This window comes from Carettochelys insculpta, chromosome 7, assembly GCF_033958435.1.
Source record: "Carettochelys insculpta isolate YL-2023 chromosome 7, ASM3395843v1, whole genome shotgun sequence".
NCBI lineage: Eukaryota > Metazoa > Chordata > Testudines > Carettochelyidae > Carettochelys > Carettochelys insculpta.
The window spans coordinates 25,058,591-25,079,200 of record NC_134143.1 but is presented as its reverse complement, the minus strand read 5'-3'; the positions used below and the strand labels follow the sequence as shown (position 1 = coordinate 25,079,200).

At 41.4% G+C, this 20,610-nt stretch overlaps 1 protein-coding gene across 1 annotated transcript; it reads left to right on the top strand.

Annotated features, from left to right (window-relative positions):
* Positions 1 to 256: 256 nt before the first annotated feature.
* SLC16A9 (solute carrier family 16 member 9) lies at positions 257 to 18,452 on the top strand. Its single transcript, XM_074999478.1, has 7 exons — positions 257 to 359; positions 5,784 to 5,845; positions 7,291 to 7,501; positions 10,150 to 10,293; positions 14,058 to 14,153; positions 15,902 to 16,810; positions 17,172 to 18,452. Exons 3-7 carry the CDS (start codon positions 7,306 to 7,308, stop codon positions 17,348 to 17,350), a joined length of 1,524 nt encoding a protein of 507 aa, XP_074855579.1. The 5' UTR covers positions 257 to 359; positions 5,784 to 5,845; positions 7,291 to 7,305; the 3' UTR covers positions 17,351 to 18,452.
* The last annotated feature ends 2,158 nt before the right edge of the window (positions 18,453 to 20,610 follow it).

Below are 20,610 nucleotides of genomic sequence, written 5' to 3'. Positions count from 1 at the left end.
CGCGACAAGGGCTTCTTGCTGGGGTGCGGGAACATCTAGACTTTCACGAGGCCTGGGGCCTCACTGCAGGATAGTTCTCAAGGGCCGCTGCCGGCGCCAGAGGGGCCCCAAAGGCGGCTTCTCCCAGCAGCGCGCCAGGACAGACAGCTCGCGGGGCGACCGGCGACCAGCACCAGCAGCAGCAGCGCCCCTACCGCCCGCCTCCGCCGCGGTTCCAGCCGGTTCGGACCGGCCGGGGTCCGGCCCGCGCAGAGGGCACCGCTCGCCCCGGCTACGCTATAAATAGGCGGCGGCGGCCGCTTCTCCGCAACCAGGGCGGGGCTGCGTCCCCGGTGCAGGCTGCACCCAGCGGGCCACAGGTAACGCGGGCGGCATCTCCCCTCCCCAGTGCTCCGGCGCGGCGCGCGGGAACTAGCTCTGCTGTCCCAGGGCGCTACCGGGCAGCCGCTGCAGGACTCGGAGCGCACCCGCCGGGTCCCGCTTCCCACCCGGCCGAGCAGCCTTCCCCGCCCGCCGGCCCCGGGCTCCCGAGCGCCGCCTGGCGGCGCTGCGCAGCCCACGCGCGGGCGGCTTGCGGCTGAGGCGGGCGGCAGCGGCCACCGGCTGTCCCGGGCGTGGGGTGGTGGGGGTGTGTGTCTGAAACTGGTTCGGCTCACAAGCAGCCCCGGGAGCCTGTACTCCTCCAGCGGGGGGCTCTGGGGCCGGGGCACGCGTGCCCCAGCGGGGACAGCAGTAGGCACAGCGGGATGGCGAAGGGAAGTTAGAGTCCAGGCGGCTGTATTCTGTTGCTGGCTCTGCCATGGATTGAGGTACGTGGGCACAGCAGCCTCACTGCGAAATAAGCTCTTCCGGAAGTATGGCTATGATCTGTTGCGAGTGGGTCTGTCCCACGAAAGCGCATCACTTAACTTATTTTGTTAGGCTTTAAAATGCTCGTGGACTGCTTTTTTGATTTGATTTCCAAGGCCACACTAGCCCCTTCCTTTCTGAAGGGACATGTTCATGAGGGAGTTGGGAAGATGCTAATGAGGCACTGATGTGAATATGCAGCACCTCATTAGCATAATAGCAGCCACATGATTTGCAAGTGTTGCTTTAGGCATGCACACTGCCTGTGTAGCCAGGGGCCTTTCGAAATGACCCCATGACTTTGAAAGCCCCTTCTTATTATTTGTATCAGAGACATAGCTGGGTTAGTCTGTATCTTCGAGAACAAGAAGTCCTGTGGCACCTGATAGACTAACATATTTTGGAGCATAAGCTTTTGTGGGCACGGATGCGCTTCGTCAGACTTCTTGTTCTTATTATTTGGTTTTGGGAAGAAAGGGCTTTCGAAGCCTGCAGGGGAGGTGGTGGTCTGAAAGCAGAACTTTTAAATCGTGCGTGGCTGCCGTTATGTCATGCTGCTGTATAGTCATGGCACTGTCTCCTTAGCATCTTCTGAAATCCCTCATTAACATGCCCCCTTCTGAAAGGAGGGGGCTAGCATGGCAACAGCCCATATGATGCTGCTATGCATAAAAATGGATTTTGAAATAGCACTTTGAAATACAGTTAAATTCAGTGCTGTGCATGGTGGCAAATATGAGAGGGGTAGCTGTGTTAGTCTGTATCTGCAAAAACTAGAAGTCCAGTGGCCCTTCATAGACTAACAGATTTATTGGAGTTGTGGCTGTTACAATTATAATTGTTAGTACGATTACATAATGGAAAATTCTGACACTAATTCCTGTAAATTTTAAGTTTGAGACACATTTAAGGCACTTACAATAGTATATTTTCATACTTTTCAAGTGATTGGATATCTTTTTAAATTTATCCTGAACATTGGTTTTTTTTGGGGGTGGGAGGGGTTGTTCTAATGGGCTTTTGATTATTTCGCTGTTCCTGTAAGGTCGTTTTTTGCCCTTAAATTACCAGGGTATACCCTTAACATTAAAATCATGTTAAAGTGGAGTTAATCTATGAATTTCTTTTGTGTGTGTTGCACACACTTCTTTCTTTTAAAGTTCTTTTATACCTTGGGAAACGGAGCAGGGTAGTCTTCTTCAGAGGTTAGAACTCTGAAGACTGATATTCAGGTAGCTGGGGAACAAGGAACCCCCTGGAGCAATGGTTCTAAACCATGGTCCTGGAGTTCCCACAGGCTTCAGGAGGGCACCAAGCAGGTCAGCATTACGCTTGCTGGGACCAAGGTAGCTGTCCATAGCTGATGACCCCCAAATGGGGCCTGAGCAACATAGCTTCATGGGGGCCCTGGTTCTTGCTCTGCTTCCTACCCTCTAACCCTGCACAGGGTTTTACATGCAGAAGAGCAGGTATTGTGGCACTGGTGAGCCATGAAGTTTACAGCACGGTGGGAGGGGGCTCAGAAGTAAAAGGTTTCAAGTAAAAGCTCCTGCTCTGGAGTTAAATTTTGTGGTGTTTTTTGCTACTCAGTCAGGTTCCATGACTTGGCTGTCCCATCTGTCACTACTCTGAGTCTCTATACTTTTGAGTAAAACAAAACAGCAGAAATTTATAACTTTAAAGACTAACAAAATGATTTGGTGATGAGCTGTCTTGGGGCACACCCACTTCATCAGATCAATAGCATTTCTAGTACATACTGACATCTCAGTACAGAGGTTTAAAAAAAAATAAAAGGGAATAAAAGCTGACAAAGTACATAGGGCTGAAGGAATGGGATGAGGGGTGGGAGATGTTAAGTGTCTTGCCTGAGATAATTGCAAGCATCAAAGGAAAGGAAGCAGTCCTTGTAATGTGTGAGGTAATGCCATGTTACAAGGACTGCTTCCCTTCCTTTGATGCTTGTAATTACCTCAGGCAAGACACTTAATATCTCACATCCCTATGTACTTGATTTGTCTTTTTTGAACCTCTAGACTTAGATGTCAGTCTGTACTGGAAGTGCTACTGATCCGATGAAGCATGTCTGCCCCATGGAAGCTCATCACCAAATAAATCCTTTTGTTAGTCTCTAAAGCGTGGGTGTCCAACCTTTTGGCTTGCCTGGGCCGCATTGAGTGAAGATGGTCTTGGGCTGTGTACAAAATATATAGTTAATGTATATAGGTCACATAATAATGTTAAAAGTTTACGATCTTGTGGGGCTGCATTACTAGCTGTCGAGGGCCGCAGGTTGGACACGCCTGCTCTAAAGTGCTACATTTCTGCTGTTTTGTTAGAATACAAACTAACATGGCCACTTCTTCTCTATTACTATACTTTTGAGTGTTTATACTTACGCTCTCCAGGTATGCTTATTACATCTGCGAAAACAGTATGCCTGATGCAAACTCTACAAATGCTTTGGCAACTACTGTATACTTTCACAAAGGGGGAAGAAAAAATCCAACCTAACAACAACAGCAAAAACAACCCAGCTGGAGAATTGCCTAGAACTGATGAAGAAATCAAGATAGGAAATGAATAACTCAAGGAAACTGACTAGAGAGCCAGAATAATTGCAGGATCTGCCAGTTAGGCATCTCCTGCAAAACATAGAAACCCTTCATGTCTTCTGAGCTGATGGTAGGGGGAAAAGCCAAGTTTATTAGCCCTATACGTTTTAGGGAGTTACGAGTTGCTACCATCCATCCAACCACAACCTGCAATGGTTTATGCTGCTACTCTGTCTCTTTCGCTGTTTTCCTTGTTCCTTACCATATGTATATGTGGTAATACATTGTAAATCCTAAAGCATATTTGTATTGCTTAGACAGTAGGATCTTTGTGATGGTATTCATGGAACTCATGAGTTCCATGATTGCTAAATCTTTCTCCGAGGTCCCACTATTTAAGCTTTTCCTGGGATCCTGTACTCTTTTTCCCTGTCCTGGCTCAGAACATGTCATTGGCCCTCCTGTATGTGGCTATGAAAGTCCCATTACTTGTCTCTGCTTGTGATGTGTTTTTATATTCTGCTGCCTACCTTCTACATGGGGCTTGGGTGTGAGACGTGCCTTCAGTTCCTCCCATTAGGCATTCATTGAAAGCTCAGTGAAACATTCTGATCCCAATTCAGCCCTGAATAACATAGCTGCTCATTTCTAAAGTTGTTCCTGTGCTCTTGATTTCAGGAAGACTTTTTTCAAATTACATTAAACAACTTCTTTTTTTTTTTTTTTTTTTTTAAAGTTGTTTGTCAGTTTCTTCTAGTTCCCTTTCTCAGAAACAGTGTGTCCAGATTACCTCACATCACGGCAAAAATCTCTCTTGCTTAGACAACACAAAATTGAAGTAGAAATGACTTGAGTACTTTAGGAGGATGACTTTAGGCTGCTCAATGAAAAGTTTCAGCTTTTGACTACAGCAGGGTAAAGTTTGCTATAGGCTTTGATTTTTGCTTTGTAAAATTAGCAAGTCAAGATATGTCTGTCTTAGTAAAGAAAATCTGATGTGACTGGAACTATTATGTAAATGATAGGAGATACACTTTCACAGAGTAAATTCTATAAACAGATAATTGCAATGTAACAGTATAATGTGCCTATATTAAGTATTTTAATTACAAAAAAAAGACAAAAGATATCTTCACAGCGCAAAATAGATGCTCCCAGAATAACCAAATAGCCAGCTGGTATAAATTGGCATAGTCCCGTTAAAATTACTGGAGTTATGCAGATTTACTGTAGATGAGTTTCTAATCCAGATTTTTAATTCCCTACCTCTTTTAATTAGAGCATGACAGAATATTTGTAATTAAGAAGACTTTTTTTTTTTTCTTGGAAATCTGGAACAAGAATAATGAGTTTAAATGCTTTTTACTGTATGCCAAGCTTGAGGCTCAACACAATAAAAATTAGAGGCTTGACATTGCAGCTAAAATGCATACATAGAGGAGAAAAAATCCATTGTAGAAAGCTATTGTTTGTCTTATTTATTGTTAGAAAAGACAAAATAGATATTTTTTAATCATGTATTTACGTGCTGAGCCATTTCTAGTATCTTCTTAGTTTTTTTGGATACTTTTCTGGTTTTGTTTTGGTTTTTTATCTGTGACGTGTCCTTTCTTGAAAATACTACAGTGTGTACCACTTGCTATCATAGTTGAGCACAAAAATGCAACTCATGGATGGCATTATAATACAAGAGTATTTCTGTGAAAACTTAAGTAGTTTTGTGTGTATATTCTTGCACAGAAATGAGAAGCCCATTGTATATAATGGGAAGGGTTCCAACTACAGACAGTGTATGATTTTAAAAAGTACTTTTTTTTTTTGTGCTGCTAGTTGTCAATACTGAGTACTGGCTCCTCCCCAGTCCCAACTATGGGATTGGCTGGGGTAAGGAGTGGGTAGCTAGCTGAGTATGGGCACTTTTTTTTTAAACAAAAAAAGGCCCTGGTTTTAAATACCATTAATCTAAACTGCCTTTGATTAGTTGAGAGTGTATCGGAAGACAATTAATAGAGTTGAATGCAGCTAACTAAGATAATTACTAACAAGAAATTGAGAGAAATTTAATACAAGATAAAAGCCCTTAGTTTATAACTGATATATTCTCAAGACATTCGACCATTTTATAGTCCTGTGTGTCCTTCCCAGAAAGCTCTAGAATGAGCAATGTTTGTATTTGTAGGCTCTTCTTGGATCCAAGGTTTTGGTCAGCCCCATTTGATCAAGGGAGGGTCTGTGTTTATCCATTCAAATAAGTGTTGAAGTTCCTATTAAAGGGTTTTTAAAAAAGAAACAAGTTTCACCAAGCGATTAAATATTCATACTTGTTTTACTAGACTAGGTGTCAGCTGTATTTGCTGAAGAGATTTTTATCTTCCACAGGTAGAATTACCAGGTGGAACTGGAATAATATGCTAAAAGGTGGAAGTTCTAGACCGTCTTCTGTAAGTAGTATGCTTAAATCAATTGCATCTCTATTACCACCGTTGTTCCACATCTCAGGGTATGTCTTTACTTACCAGGCATTCAGTGGGCTGCAATTGATCTTCCAGAGTTTTTTTTTTTTTTTTTGCTGTGTCTGTGAAAAATGAATCTCTTTCTCTCTGGGCTCAGCCATTGATCCTGCTACCCCACACTGTCGCATGGCATAAGGACATCAGCATGAGCTTGAAGAGCCCCAATCTGTACTAGGGCAGAAAGTTGATTCTGATACATCAGTTCTAGCTATGCTAATGGTATAGCTAGTATTGCGTATCTGGGATGGACTTGTTCCTCAGACCTCAGCAATGAACCAGCAATAGACCAGACCTCAGCAATGAACATTTAAAAAAATATTTTTGTCTTGTGAGCCTTCCATAATGTATTTCTTAATTGAATTTTCAATTAATTATGTATCTGGTTAACCATGAAAAGGTTAAGGTTTAATAAAGTCTGCCAAATGTATAGCTAGCTGTTCTGGATCTCTGGAAGTCCATGCAAGTCAGGCGCACCCTTCGTAAAATATGCATTACTGACATGTACGTCCTAACAGCTCTGCATAGAGTGGCAGATCTGTCTTAGAAAATCACAAACAAGGTTTTTTCAGGCAATCACAGCATTTTTACTATTTAGGAAATGTATACCTACAGATTGAGACTCCCAAAATATATACAAACAAGAAAGCTAAGGGGGTGGTTTTGGTCATGTCAGTGCCCTGGATTTTGTTTCATTTGCAAGAAAGAGCACAGGGCTAGAGTCTGAATTCTGTATCCTGTCTTCAGTTTTACTATTTTTTTGTGCCCCAAATATTGACTTGCCTTCTTGTAAAATTACACATGCCAGAGATCTAGGATAAGTATGATTCAGTTTGGGGCTGCAAAATAGCTTTAATGTATGTGTTTTCTTGTGGTGTTGGATGGGTTAAAAGTGAGCTCTGTGCCACTGGAAAGTGAAACTACCCCACTTTCCATTAGGACTGAGTACTTTCTTCTGTCTCCAAAATAGATTCAAATGTATGACATTTTCATTTTTAGAAAGATTTTTTTTAAATTTAATATATTTCCCTCCTTCTGAGCCCTGTACAGTTGGCCTCATGTTAATTAAAGCACTTCCAGATGGAGGAATAAAAAGAATTAAGTGATGTAGGTGTACATATGTATGGTTTACCACCACGATTTCATGTATTATTAGATCTTGGCTTTTCTTATAAAACGTGTAGAAGTTATGTCTGAAGTATCATTTTGTTCTTTCCAAACAGTGTTGCTTGGTTACCATCCAAGAACCTTTGTGCTGTGCAAACTTGTTTGGTTTAACAAGTTCAGCTCTGTGTACAAAAAATCAAATTAGTTTACACTTATTTACAAATTCATATTTTCAATTGTATGTTTTGTTTGTTCACTACTCTGTACAGAACTGACACTAGAAAATGGTGGTGTTGGAGTCGCCAGATGGTGGATGGGGCTGGGTGATTGTCCTCGTTTCCTTCTTTACTCAGTTCTTCTGTTATGGATCTCCATTAGCAGTTGGAGTCTTGTATCTAGAATGGTTGGATACTTTTGGAGAAGGGAAAGGAAAGACTGCTTGGATTGGATCCCTTGCAAATGGAGTTGGATTGCTTGCCAGTAAGTCTAGAAGTTTGTGTTTGTAAATCACGTTGACTTCAAATTTTACTAACTGTCAGAGCTGTGCTTTTAAAAATGCACTAAATGATGAATAATGGACAGGTATAAATGATTTTCATACTGTATTTTATCTTACTCCAAACTGATTAATGCCATATTCATAACTACATTATTATGCATTATGAAAATAAAATGCAAAAATCATAGCGTCAGTTTAACAAAAAACATGACACTAAAATTCATGTGAAGGATATATACAGACTAACTTACTTTAAAGTAAAAATAGGTGAGAGACACAGCTTCTGTGAGACTGAATGCTAACTAATACTGTGAATAATAAAGAGCTTGGGAGGGGCACAAACTTCATTAGTTGTCTTGTTGAGAGGAGATCACATATCATTGCCAAGAGAATAGTTATGTTGGATCACAAGGAGAGGTCAGTTAAAGCAAGGGGAGCAAAGTGGGGGAGTGGGTGTGACATTTCATAAGGGGCACAGCACAATCAGCTGCTGTCTCAGGCTCATCAATCTAGTTATTAATGTGTGTATGTTAATATCCATAAGAGTAAGTTTTTTACAGTCTACATACTTGTGCCAAAAGTGTTTTGTAATATGAACATAACCAGAATTCCTACTGATTTGGATTACATTAGACTTATTGTGGGCACTCTACTAATTGCCAGGATGAAAAGTGGGGCCTGATCTAAAATGGTTGCTTGCCCCTGAGGTTAAAGGCCTAGTCAGACGTTTTTGTAGCCTGAGAAATGAAGCTGTCTGTTGAAGGACGTCATGGGTTCACGTCAGCTCTTTATTTGCTGTTTGTTTGTTTTTTTTTTTTTTTTTGGCAGGGCGGGGTTTGACAACACTATATTTTTGAGGAAAATTTTTCATGGGTGTTCCTCGTTTTAAAAAAAAAAAATTGTTCTCTGGTCTAAAAAAGTTTAAGACACACTGGTGTAGACCACGGCTGTGAAGCTGAATTTGTCTAGAATAGTGGTCATGAAACACAGAGCTCTTTTTTTCATTAATTTCAAAATTAACACAGTTAAAGTAGAGTTAAAAATCAGATGTATGAGTATGGCATTATCTGTTACAGGCAGGGGACTACAAAGTGCAAAATAATGTTATATGCAAGTATCTAAAACAATTCCTAGTGGTGTGATGGTATACTTGTGCTAAATCTTACTACATAAGCCTCTTTCTATGCATCTCCCTCCTCTTTCCCAGGGAAGAGGACGCTACAGAACAGAGCATTTATTTTTAAATGTAAGACAGAGACTGGCCCAGTTCAGGGAAACTGCAACTAACTTTTCCCATTGAGGTCCGGCAAGGGCAGCCACTGTATGCTCCTGGTTTCTCAGCTGTCACTTTTCATGGGTAAAGACCCCATCTCTCCCTAACCAGGGTTTATTCAGACTGAACAGTTCCCTGATGAAATGAGTTCACCAGCAACTCAGACTGTGCTTTGCTTTCTCATCAGAGTCTAAACAAATTAATTTCCCACAGTTATGTTATCACACAGCTTTTAGTCAACACATTTAGTCTTACAGAAAAAAGACTAGAGAGAAAACGCACAAAAAACAACAAAGGAATCCGTATTCTCTCCTTTCTGTAGACTAAAACTCAAATCCCTCTTCAGGATCAGAAGAACTGTGTGGCTTGCAAGCTTGTTTTCTCTATCACTCAGGCTATGGTTACACTAGAAGCACCTGTCGACAGATGTTTCTGTCAGAAAGGATTTTTCTGACAAAACGTCTGTCGACAGAGTGTGACCATATGCTAAAATGGATTGAAAGAGCAATCCACTTTGACAGAGTGCCCAGCCCCTGTGGACTGAATGATACACTGGGAGCTCATCAAGCAGGGCTGCCTAGTGAACTGGAAACGCCGTCTGTTGACAGAAGCCCCCCTGCCACCCCGCCGCCCAATCCCAGAGTGTCTACAATGCTTTTTTCTTGAGGGAAAGACAGAGGCATACTGTCAACTAAATGAATCTTGTGTATGGACGCTCCACTAGTTTTGTCAAGATAATTCTAGTGTAGCCATAGCCTTATAGAAGTTGGTCCAATAAAAGATGTTGCCTAACTTGTCTCTAGTATGCTGGAACCAATGTAGCTACAACAAGAAAATCCAGATCAGTTTATTGTTTTTAAAATGTGATCTTTGTATTTTATGAGTATAGCACCAGGTTTTTTCTAAAAACATCACTTTCCTGGTATCATTTGAGACTGAGTGAGTGAAACTTCAGACTGCAAAATACATGCAAGTGCAACATAGCTTATGATATACGGTATTGAAGGCTATAGTGCCACTAAGAATCCCTGAATAGTTTTTAAGAATGACACTAAATATCAGAGAGGTAGCCGAGTTAGTCTGCATCTTCAAAAACAACAAGAAGTCCCATGGCAATTTATAGGCTAACAGATCATTTGGAGTATAAGCTTTCATGGGCAAAGACCTGCATCTAATGAAGTGGGTCTTTGCCCACGAAAGCTTATGCTCCAAATGATCCGTTAGTCTATAAGGTGCCACGGGACTTCTTGTTTTTACATAAATATATTATTTGGTGGGGCAACCTTTTGTGTTCTTGTTTATGGGGCGATATATATAAAATATGATATTTTCTTTATTCCCTTCCCTTCTCTGTAGGTCCTATCTGTAGTGCATGTGTGTCTTCTTTCGGAGCAAGACCTGTTACAGTCTTCAGTGGCTTTATGGTTGCTGGGGGCCTGATGATGAGCAGTTTTGCACCAAATATATATTTTCTGTTTTTTTCATATGGTATTATAGTTGGTAAGAAATTTCTTTGTGATTTACATTGAGACTAATTTATTCAGAAACCAAGTATTGGCTTTATATAAAGACTCTTACCTTCAGAATAAGGATCAAATTCTGCAAACGCCTACGCAAGCAATTTTTACTTTTGGGGCTATGTGTGGGTGTAGGTGTCTGCTGCTCCATTTGCTGTTGCAGAATTAAGGCCTTAGTTTCCAGGAAATGGAGAACTATTTAAAGTTTTCTCCAATAGCTGTGAAATTTTATACTCGCAAGACGTATAACTTTTAAAGAATAATGTAATAGAAGGCGTAGTTATTAATTTTAGTGAATAAAGCAAATGTAATAAATTTCTGGTTTATGTACCAGAAGTCTAGCATTACATGAAATAGCTTTCTACCACCAAGCTAGTCATCAGCCACTCTGTTTGAAATAGTTTTGATGCAGAGTAAAACAAAGGAAGGAAACATTGCTATTTAATAATGTTTGGATTAGTATTGTAATCTTAAACTGCCTGGCACACAATTAGTCATCAGAGTAGTTTGGAAATGAATCATTACAGCTGTTTGAAAGTAAGCCAATAAAACAGTAGTTGTTGGCAGAGGTAGAGCATTTGATTTGTGTGGGGAAAACAGGAAAATTAATATTCAAGTTTCACTATTTTTCACCTTCTATTGGAATTTGTTTTTTAAAATGGTAAGATTAACTTTAGGCAGTATGGCTATGTAAGTCCAAAATTAAGGTAGTTGTGATATAGACTAAGGGTATGTCTATGCAGCAGCTTTATTCTGAAATAAACTATTCCAGAACAGCTATTCCAAAATAACTTAAAAAAAATAGAATTTGCGCAAAAATAAACCGTGGTCAAATGCCTATTTACAAGTGCCAACATGTCCGACTGTGTGTGTGGGGCGGGGGGGAATGGCACCTGAACCAAAAGGGGGGCCTTAATCGGGGTGGGGGTGGAGGGCTGTGAGCCACGTCGGTCGCAGGATCCCCTCCCGGCCCATGTGCAGACTCCTCCCTGAGCTCCCAGCCCCAAGAAGGAGGGGCAGAGGGCTGTGGCATGCAGCTTGGCATGGGGACAGGGAAGCCAGAGGGCCTGGGGGCGGTGTGGACACAGGACATGTCCATTGCCCTCTGCAGAGCCTGGAGGAGGACATGGGGCATGGGATCAGGGGGACCATGGGCAGAGGCAGTGCAGGTGGGATGGGGAGCACCAGCTGTGGCAGGGAGGGGAGTGGTGGGGCCCACTGCGGGGTAGTCCGGGCCAGCCAGCTCTCCACCAGGTCCAGCAGCCAATCGACCCAGGCCAGCCATTGGCCGGAGGCCTGCCTCTGGTCCCAGTGGCGCTCCTGCTGCAGCCACCACTCGGCAATGTTGTTTTGCTGCTGGAGGACGGCTTTGTATGCCCATGTGTCCTCCTCCAGGTGGTGACATCCCCTCTGGGTGCGGACTGCAGCGTCCCAGGGCACTACTCTGGGTTCCACCAGCTCTGGCTCTGGCTCCTACATGGGGCTGCCTGGCTGCATGTGGGAGATGTGGGGGCTGGCCCAGCCCTTGGATGGTGGTGGTCTGGGGTGGGAGAGGGTGAGTCCTTCATGCAGCATGCCCCCTGGGCCACACCTCACACCCCCCGTGAGCAATAGCACCCAGCCCTTGAGCTGTGGAATGTAACTGTCCCAGATGTGCATGTCCGTGACCCCTGCACAGTGTGCTCTGCTGACCGGGGAGTGCCTGGTGTCATGGGGACCGGCCTGACTATTTCCCCTCATCCCAGCCCAACAGGCCAGCCATGGAGGCGTTCTGGCATGGGTGGTGGGTGCCCTGGGTGCAGCCATGCCCTCTCTAGGGCTACCCCCACACTTGTGCAGCTTGCACCAGTGTTCACGCGGAAGGTGCTGTGCACTGTTTGGGGTTTGGCTATATGGCTGTCCTGCTCCCAGCCTTGGCAGTGGCTGGCTCATTCCCGCACCACCGGGATTCAGGGGATCATGAGGCTCCCCGGGGGGATGGTGATAACCCAGCAAATGTGCCTGGGGGCTGCCTGCTGGGTGCAGGTGGAACACATTACTGTGGACATGGGTACACACGCTGGACCCCAGCATGCGTGTCCACCCAAGCCATCTTGGCAAGCCCCTTGGCACATCTTGTCTGCCCCCCCCATGTGGGGGCATGTAACCCATGGGGTACTCACCGCATGGTCCTGTGAAGAGGTCCAGAAATGCCCATGCTGAAGTGGTGGCACTGGAGGGGCCTGACTCCATGGCTATGGTGAGGGTGCCCTGGTTGGACCCAGGGTCAGAGGGTGGATTGCGGGCTTGCTGTGGCAGGGTTCCAGTGACTGGGGATACTCTTTTCATTGGGGGGTGCCTCCTCTCTGGTGTCTGTGGTGGCACTGCTGGTGGCCCCATCTGCCCCAGAGCAGATAGTCCAGCTCCTGGTCACAGGGGCAGCCAGCTATGCCTGCCCTGACCTCCTGCACATCTTGGGCATGCATGTAACCCTGGAAGAGTTCTTTCACCTTCACCTGCACCCACTTGATGGTGTGGGTGGAGTAGCCATGCTCTGCCAGGGCTGTGGCCATGTGAGTGTAGCTGGGGGTGTAGTGGCACTTGGTTCCAACAGAACTGGCTTATTGGCCCAGAGCACCGGCAGACCCTGGATCTCAAGACCAGACCAGGATGGGATGGGCTTCCAGGTGCCCTGTGGTGCTTCTGGGGAACCCTCTCCTGCAGCCTGGGAGGAGCCAGGAGGTCTTGGGCAGTCTGAGCTATTTTTAATGGCAGCTGGGTGTGGCTGTCAGAGTGTGCTGCTGCCTGCGTGCAGCAGGGCTGGAGCCACGCCTCCACCCCTTGCCTGGCTTTTGGGGCTGCCTGCCCCTTTAAACGTGGCCAGAGGCTGAGGCCATAGAGCTGTGCCTGCCCTGGGGAAGATGTCTCCCAGCTGTAGCAGGCCAGCACCATGGAGGACCCCTCTGTCAACAGAAGGGGCCTGGGTGTGTCTGCACAGCACTTTTTGTCGCCAGTAGGCAGTATACTGAGGTTGTTGGCGGATGTGCCTGCTTCTGTTGGGAAAACTCCAGACAGAGCACGTTTGCTGTGTGGACATTCAGTGAGTTTTGTCGACGAAACCCTCTTGTGTAGATGTAGCCATAGAGCCACTGGACTCACTATGGCTTATTTTGAAGTAGGCACTACTCCCTGTCTTAACAGCAGCTGTTTCAAAATAGCTATTTTGAAATAGATGGTATTGCTCATGAAATATTTCAGAATAACTTTGCTGTATAGACCTATCCTAAGAAAACACAGCAACTGCCAATAACGTTCTTGGTTATTTGTTGGAACTAGATATGGATCAAACAAATTAATGTCATGTGTTTTAGAAAGTATTGCTTGTGCTTCGAAAGTAAGTTTTTAAAATTTGGATGTCTGGTGGTGTTTTGTTTAAGTCTGGATAGAAGTATAAATTTTTATAAACTTGAATTTTTCTGATGTTGGAAAAACAAGCAATACAGGTAACTTGCGGGGAAACAAGAATGTAGACCTAAGATTGTATTTATACATATATGATTTATATTTATGATTTAAATTTGTATGTATAAGACTGAGTTTTCACATCCAATCTTTAAGTGTATTTCTTAATGTTACTTCTCTGTGTCTTTTTTAATTGAAAGATGCCAAGCAAAGCTGAAGCAAGTTCATGAACTTGCTAAAAAGGTAAACTAGGTATGAACTTGTACAGAATGCCTTATTCTTTGATAAACTTTTTATGTTTATTAGGGCTTGGCTGTGGCTTACTATATACAGCAACAGTAACCATTACCTGTCAGTATTTTGATAAACGCAGAGGCCTTGCACTTGGTTTGATTTCAACAGGTACGTTTTTAAAATATTAACTCTTTTAATTTACCAATTGTATGTCATACACCTGCTAACTGCTGGTGCTATTAGTTAATGAAGAATTAGAAAGGATAGATAAACATCTCTAATCAAAGCCAAAATGTGGTCAGTAAGAACATCACAAAATTAAAATTTATGTTTGCAGTTAGTAGCAGTCTATATAGTAGTGCAAAATAACAGCAGTGATACTCTAGAACAGTGTTTCTTAAGCTATGTGTTCCATGGGTGTTCCATGAACGAGTTGCAGGTGTGCTGTGGCAGTGTAGCAACTAGCAGGGACATGTGGCACATGTATTTATTTTCTGTTAAAACCAGATACAATGTTACTTTTTTCGTTATGATACCTTCTTAAACTACTTCATTTTGTTCTTGCTGTATATGTTGCTCCTTGTTTTTCTTTGGTCTGACAACAGTTTTTTTTATAAAGAAAATTTTTTCCTAGGTGTTCTGTATAAAAAATATTTGGTGTTCTGTGGTCTTTGAGGTTTAAGAAACACTGCTATAGAATAAAATGTAACTCTTGCTTGTTAAGGGTCAGCAAATTTTTCAATGGAAAATTTTTCTGAACATTATTAAACCAAGGGCTGAATTGTCTCCAGGAGTTGATTATAGAATAGTTTATTTTTGTTACTTTGGTAAGGGTGTTTACAATGAATGCTTCATAATTTGTGAATGCTGCCTCTGAACATTCATACCTATGGAAAGCACCACAGGTCATGCTCAGCTTTAGAATGCCTCTGGCTCCTGCCTTGTGTTCCTACTGCAAAACCCCAGAGAAGAATTCTGATGAAGGTGGTATGCGTATGTTGAGTTCTGATTCATTTAAAATAAAAAACATTTTACTTCAAGTTGATGCCCTTTTGGTCATTCATTTGATACTCTATTCATATTAATATTTTTAGCTCTTATTAATCCTTGTTGATGTGATTACTCCCTGTATCTTTTCAGATATGTTGAAATATTGACTATAACCACACATTCAAAAAAGAAAATACATCTTCTAAACGCACCTTTCCCTAGATTTACACTGTGATATATTCCCAGCAAGTTATGCTGCCTAAGCAGGCCAATACTTGGGCTTTGCTTTGTCACCAACAGGTCTGATGAGCGTATTGCCCAATATAAGTAACCACACAGTTCCTCCTAAGCATATACATTCAGTTTGAAAGTAAAAACATTGCAGAGAAAACTTATTAAAACACTAAAATAGTCTACATACATGATAAAGTGTACCAGAGGTTACCCCCCCCCACCCCACAATCCAGTCTAGGACTCTAGTAGGTTTTAGTCCCTCAAAACTCCTAACTGGATTTTTCCCATGGTTACAGGTTCATATCTGTCTTAAATCCAGAGCTAGCACAATGGCTGTACAGGACAGCTATTTCTTTATAGAACTTTGGCTTTTGTCATGGCCTTCTGTAACAGACATTCATCAGTCAAGGACTCTTTGTGGCTATTTATTTTGCATAATGGAAACTGGATAACTTTCATTACTTCTTTCCTAGGGACTCCCTAGGCAGTCCGCTTAAAGTCCCATCCCAAAAGTCCACGCTTGTCTAACACATTTTCAGCATATTCTTTATTTACCAACCCACAGTAATCTATACAGCAATTTCCATGAAAGATCTTACTTTATTTAGTGTATCTGTAAATTTGTTTCATAATCACTTTAATATTAAAGCTTCGTATGCAATAACTTACACTGATCTTATTTCCTTTTCTAGGTTCAAGTGTTGGACTTTTTGTATACGCTGCATTACAAAGAGTACTTATTGAGCTATATGGACTGGATGGATGTTTGCTGATAGTTGGTGCATTATCTCTAAATATACTAGCATGTGGCAGCCTAATGAGACCTTTGGAATTATCTGATTCCAATTTGCCAGAGAAGGCTTGCCTTAAAAATGTTCCAGATCAATACTTGATTTACCATGAGAAAGAACTTGTTGAAGAAAACACAAGCATCCTCAAAAAGGGATACAGTGAAGAAAAATGTGTGAATAACGTGTCCACTCATTACAAACAGGACAGTACTTTAAATAAGAATGGATTAAGATCACTACATACAAAAGAGACAGGCACTTATAAACAGAAAGTTGTAGAACAAACATACTTTTGCAAACAGCTGTCCAAGAAGAAGTGGCAACTGTATTTAAACTACTGGGAAGAAACACTGTTTCTTTTTAAAAATAAAGTATTCTTATCACTTTTTATTGCCATCTTACTTTTTGACATTGGCGGATTTCCTCCTTTACTGCTAATGGCAGATGTAGCAAGAAGTTCAAACATTAGGGAAGATGAGTATATTGTGCCTCTTGTCTCCATTATAGGGATAATGACTGCCATTGGTAAACTTGTTTTAGGAGTACTGGCAGATTTTAAATGGATTAATACTTTATACCTATATGTATTTACCTTAATAATGACTGGAGGAGCCTTGGTTGTAGTTCCATTTGCCAAAAGTTACATTATACTTGCACTACTTTCTGGAATTTTAGGTTTTCTCACAGGGAATTGGTCAATTTTCCCATATGTAACCACAAAGACTGTGGGAATTGAGAAATTGGCACATGCATATGGGATATTAATGTTCTTTGCTGGACTTGGAAATAGCCTTGGACCACCAATTATTGGTAAGATATGGGGTTTAAGTGCTGTCAAATTGTAATTGTTATGAATTTTTCAGTATCAAATTAAATAAATTTATACTGAAGTCGGTTACAGTGATAGTAGCATGATAAAATTAAAGCCTGTGGAAAGTTGCATGTTTCCTTGTATCTGGACAGATTAGTGAAAGACGAATATGATGGAGAAGATGATATGATATGTTACAAGTTATGCTAAACAGTTTTTAGATTATATTTGTCACTTTTGCATGTTTTCTAGTTGAGCATATAATGTTACGTTGGTGCAAATTTGAATGATTCTGAATATATTTCTGCGGTATATTCAGTAATTGCATATAACTGATCTCACACTCTATTTTCCTTTCAGGTTGGTTTTATGACTGGACGCAGACATATGACATTGCATTCTGCTTTAGTGGATTTTGTGTTCTGCTTGGTGGACTTCTTCTGTTGGTGGTAGCCCTGCCGTGCTGGGACAACTGTAATAATCAGAATGCAAAACCATCTCCAAATACTTACTCTTACACAGTTGTATCTAGTGCTTAAATGGCACTTGGGAAAACATTTCAATGCCTCTTTATACTATTCAGCAAAATATTTTAGAATTTTTCTACTTATTTATGAAATACAAAAATCATTTTCCAAACTGTTAGAAAAAATCCAGTCATGCTTGACATTCTTTTTTAATTTAATTTAATTTTTGTTTTTGTTTTTTTTTTTTTTTAAAAGAATGGTCTTGCTTTTTCTGCTATTACTGGCAGTCCGTCTATGCTGCAATAGGAAACTTGCAGCACTGAGTCTTGGAGCCTGGGTCAGCAGACTCAGACTGAGGATGCAGGGCTAAAAATTAGTGTGAACAATGTTTTGGTAGTGAGTGGGCTGGACCCCAGACTCTCAGGCTCACCCTGATTGTTGAGTTTCAGAGCCCAGGCTTCATCTGAGCCTCAGTGTATGTCTAATCTGCAAATTATAGCCCTGCAACCCAATCCCCATAAGCCTGTGTCAGCTAGCCACAGCTGTGCCAAGACAGCCTTACTAAAGTGTAGATGTGCTCTGTGGGTTCAGCCATCATCTACTGTAACTTTCTTTCACCCAGTAATGGGGATAATCTGCTGTAAGATCAGCTGTATATGTTTGTGTTTATGGAAAAAAAAATTTTGCTGTAGAAATTTGTAACTTTAGTGCCATCCTTTTCCATTAAGAAAAAGGCCTTCTGTCTCCCTTTAGATGTTTCCAAGAGTTATATAATAGGAGGCTTTAAAAAGGGGGTTTTAAAAAAAAAAAAAAAAAACAACAAAAAAAAAAAAAACCCAAAACAAAACCTTACACCTAGAATATGATACATTTGGTGAGCTGCTTATATCATAAGATAAATGCTTCCTTTTTTTTTAAGGTTCCCCACTTTACAATAAAGTGCCAATGAGAGAAACTTCTACTGTATAAATGAACTACATGCGGTGGGTGGCAAGACCCACCCCCCACAACATTCTGATTACCACTGCAAACTAAGATGCTATGCTCCAATTACTTTAAATTTTGTTTAAAAACTGGTGAACTAAAATCTTTCAAATCAAGGAATAAATATGATTGTTGAAATGACCCTAAACTCTTACTCATGTACAGAAATTCTTTATCCAATATTAAACTGGAGTTGTGGGGTCTGACCTCACAGCACTTTCCTTTATTTTCATTCTATTTTTCAGTCTGTTCTTTTTTTTTCCCCGTGAGGCCCTGTGCATTGGGATCAAGTTCACAATCCTTTTGCTCCCCAAATTTCCACTGGAGTCACTGCATGGTTTAACAATTCCTTTAAAAAACAAACAGAACCCCCCCCCCCCAAACTTTCAGGATTGGGAAACATTATTAAACTGATGCATGAAGATGGGTTGTTTTCTTTCTGTCTCAGTTATCAAGTGAGCTATCCCTTAGCCCGTTCTTAGTCCCTATTTGGTGACAGGCCTAGCTTCCTGCTTCTCTCTCTCTCTCTGCAGGACCACATGGACCAACTACTCTGGAATTAGGACCTTTAGGTATCTGCTACTCTTCCTCCTAGTTACAAACCATGTTAACACAACAGGCTAACCTGAATTTGGCAATAGTAAGCCTTTTCAGCAGGGGAAGGGGTGACCACTCATTTAATTAGTGACTGAAAAATAGGTCTTCAGAACAAAGCATTATTTATTTATTCATTGAAAGGTACAATGTGTCTAGCAAAAGGGCAAAAAACAACATAAGGCCTTATAGGCATGGCAGTGAATACCGGCCCTTTATTCTTTGGGGCCAGTCTATGGTCACGTGCAGTAAAAGACAAATTATAATTTAAAATATAATAATCAAAATTAAGTACTTATTAAATGAATTAAAAACTTCATATATATATGATTAAAAGATAGGTGAAAATGCAGCCAGGGTATAGAGCTACTAAGAACCAATAACCCAGGATAAAAAAAAACAATTAAAATATGGAGAAACATCTATAATGTAAATACAGTAGGATACTCAGAATGGAGGTCTGGGATCAGTGTCACTGAACATGGCTATCATATCAGTAGTAACAACAGGAAGTCCTGTGCTACCTTATAGACTAACAGATATTTTGGAGCATAAGCTTTCATGGGCAAAGTGAGTCCTTTGCCACAGGACTTCTTGTTTTTGAAGATACAGACTAACACCGCTACCTCTCTCATACATGGCAGTAGTGGCATACAACAGGATTCTCCATGAATTTTCTTTTAAATTCTTTCCTTTCTCAGTTCCAAGGAATCTTAATAATTCATCATTTACTTTGGTTTCTTTTGCTTCAAGCCCAAATTATGAGGCCAATAAAGTGAACATTTCTACTCCCAGTTCTTTAATATACTCCAAGTCAGAGTAATAGATCATCTTTTCCCTGTGGGCCTTCTCCAAACTACCAGACATGTTTTCCCATTGAACAGTAACCTCCACCAAACAAAAACAATATTGGGCTTATGCAAATATCCATCTTTGTTCCTTAACTGTTTTTGCTGTCATTTTCCATCCTAACTTACCTATTTTATCAATAACTGCAGGTACTATCCTATTTCTTTTCTTTAATCCAAGCATCTTTCATTTTAAAATGTTGCCTAGACACATGTGGGATGCTTTCCCTAACCTTCCTACGGCATCTATAAAGAGCTTGAATTTCATATCTCCTGCTTGCTAGAAGCGCTCTGAAAGGGAAAACATTTGCTCTTAATTGTAATACAATGATAAAGGAAGAGGATTTAGCCATATACAGTCTAGTTTAAAAAAAAGTTACTAATCGAGTCATTTTTCAAATAGTCAATACAAATTTCTACCACCTTTCAAATTCCACTTCCCTCCATTTTTTTGAGTTTGGGGGTAACCACACTATACATTATAATCTTATCAACTATATTTTCCTGGCATGCATATATATACATATCCAATCATCTTATGAAACTTGATGCCTCTTCTGCTTCCAAAGTAGACTATTTGGTTTGGATACCTAATTTAGTCAATTCAAGTTCCCCATCTCTTCCTCTAGCATAAAATAATCCATGAGTTGTACACTGAGGGGCTGTGTCTACACTACAAAAACAACTTTGAAGTTGCTTACTTCGAAGTACAACTTAGAAGTAAGCAACTTTAAAGTAAAGCATCTACACCCACCCTACTTCACAGTTAAACTTCAAAGTAGGGCACTACTCCATTCCCAGGAGCGGAGTAAGGACTTCAAAGTTGGGCTTCCTGCTTTGACGTAAACATCAAAGTAAGGGAAAATGTGTGTAGACTCTCTGCTGGCTACTTTGAAGTTAGTTCCT

Bases quoted from the DNA above. Each gene is read 5' to 3' on its own strand.
- SLC16A9 (XM_074999478.1), top strand. From the start codon at position 7,306: ATGGTGGTGTTGGAGTCGCCAGATGGTGGATGGGGCTGGGTGATTGTC. The intron at 10,294-14,057 runs GTAAGAAATTTC...TATGTTTATTAG, and splicing joins TTCATATGGTATTATAGTTG to GGCTTGGCTGTGGCTTACTA. The intron at 16,811-17,171 runs GTAAGATATGGG...TTTTCCTTTCAG, and splicing joins CCTTGGACCACCAATTATTG to GTTGGTTTTATGACTGGACG.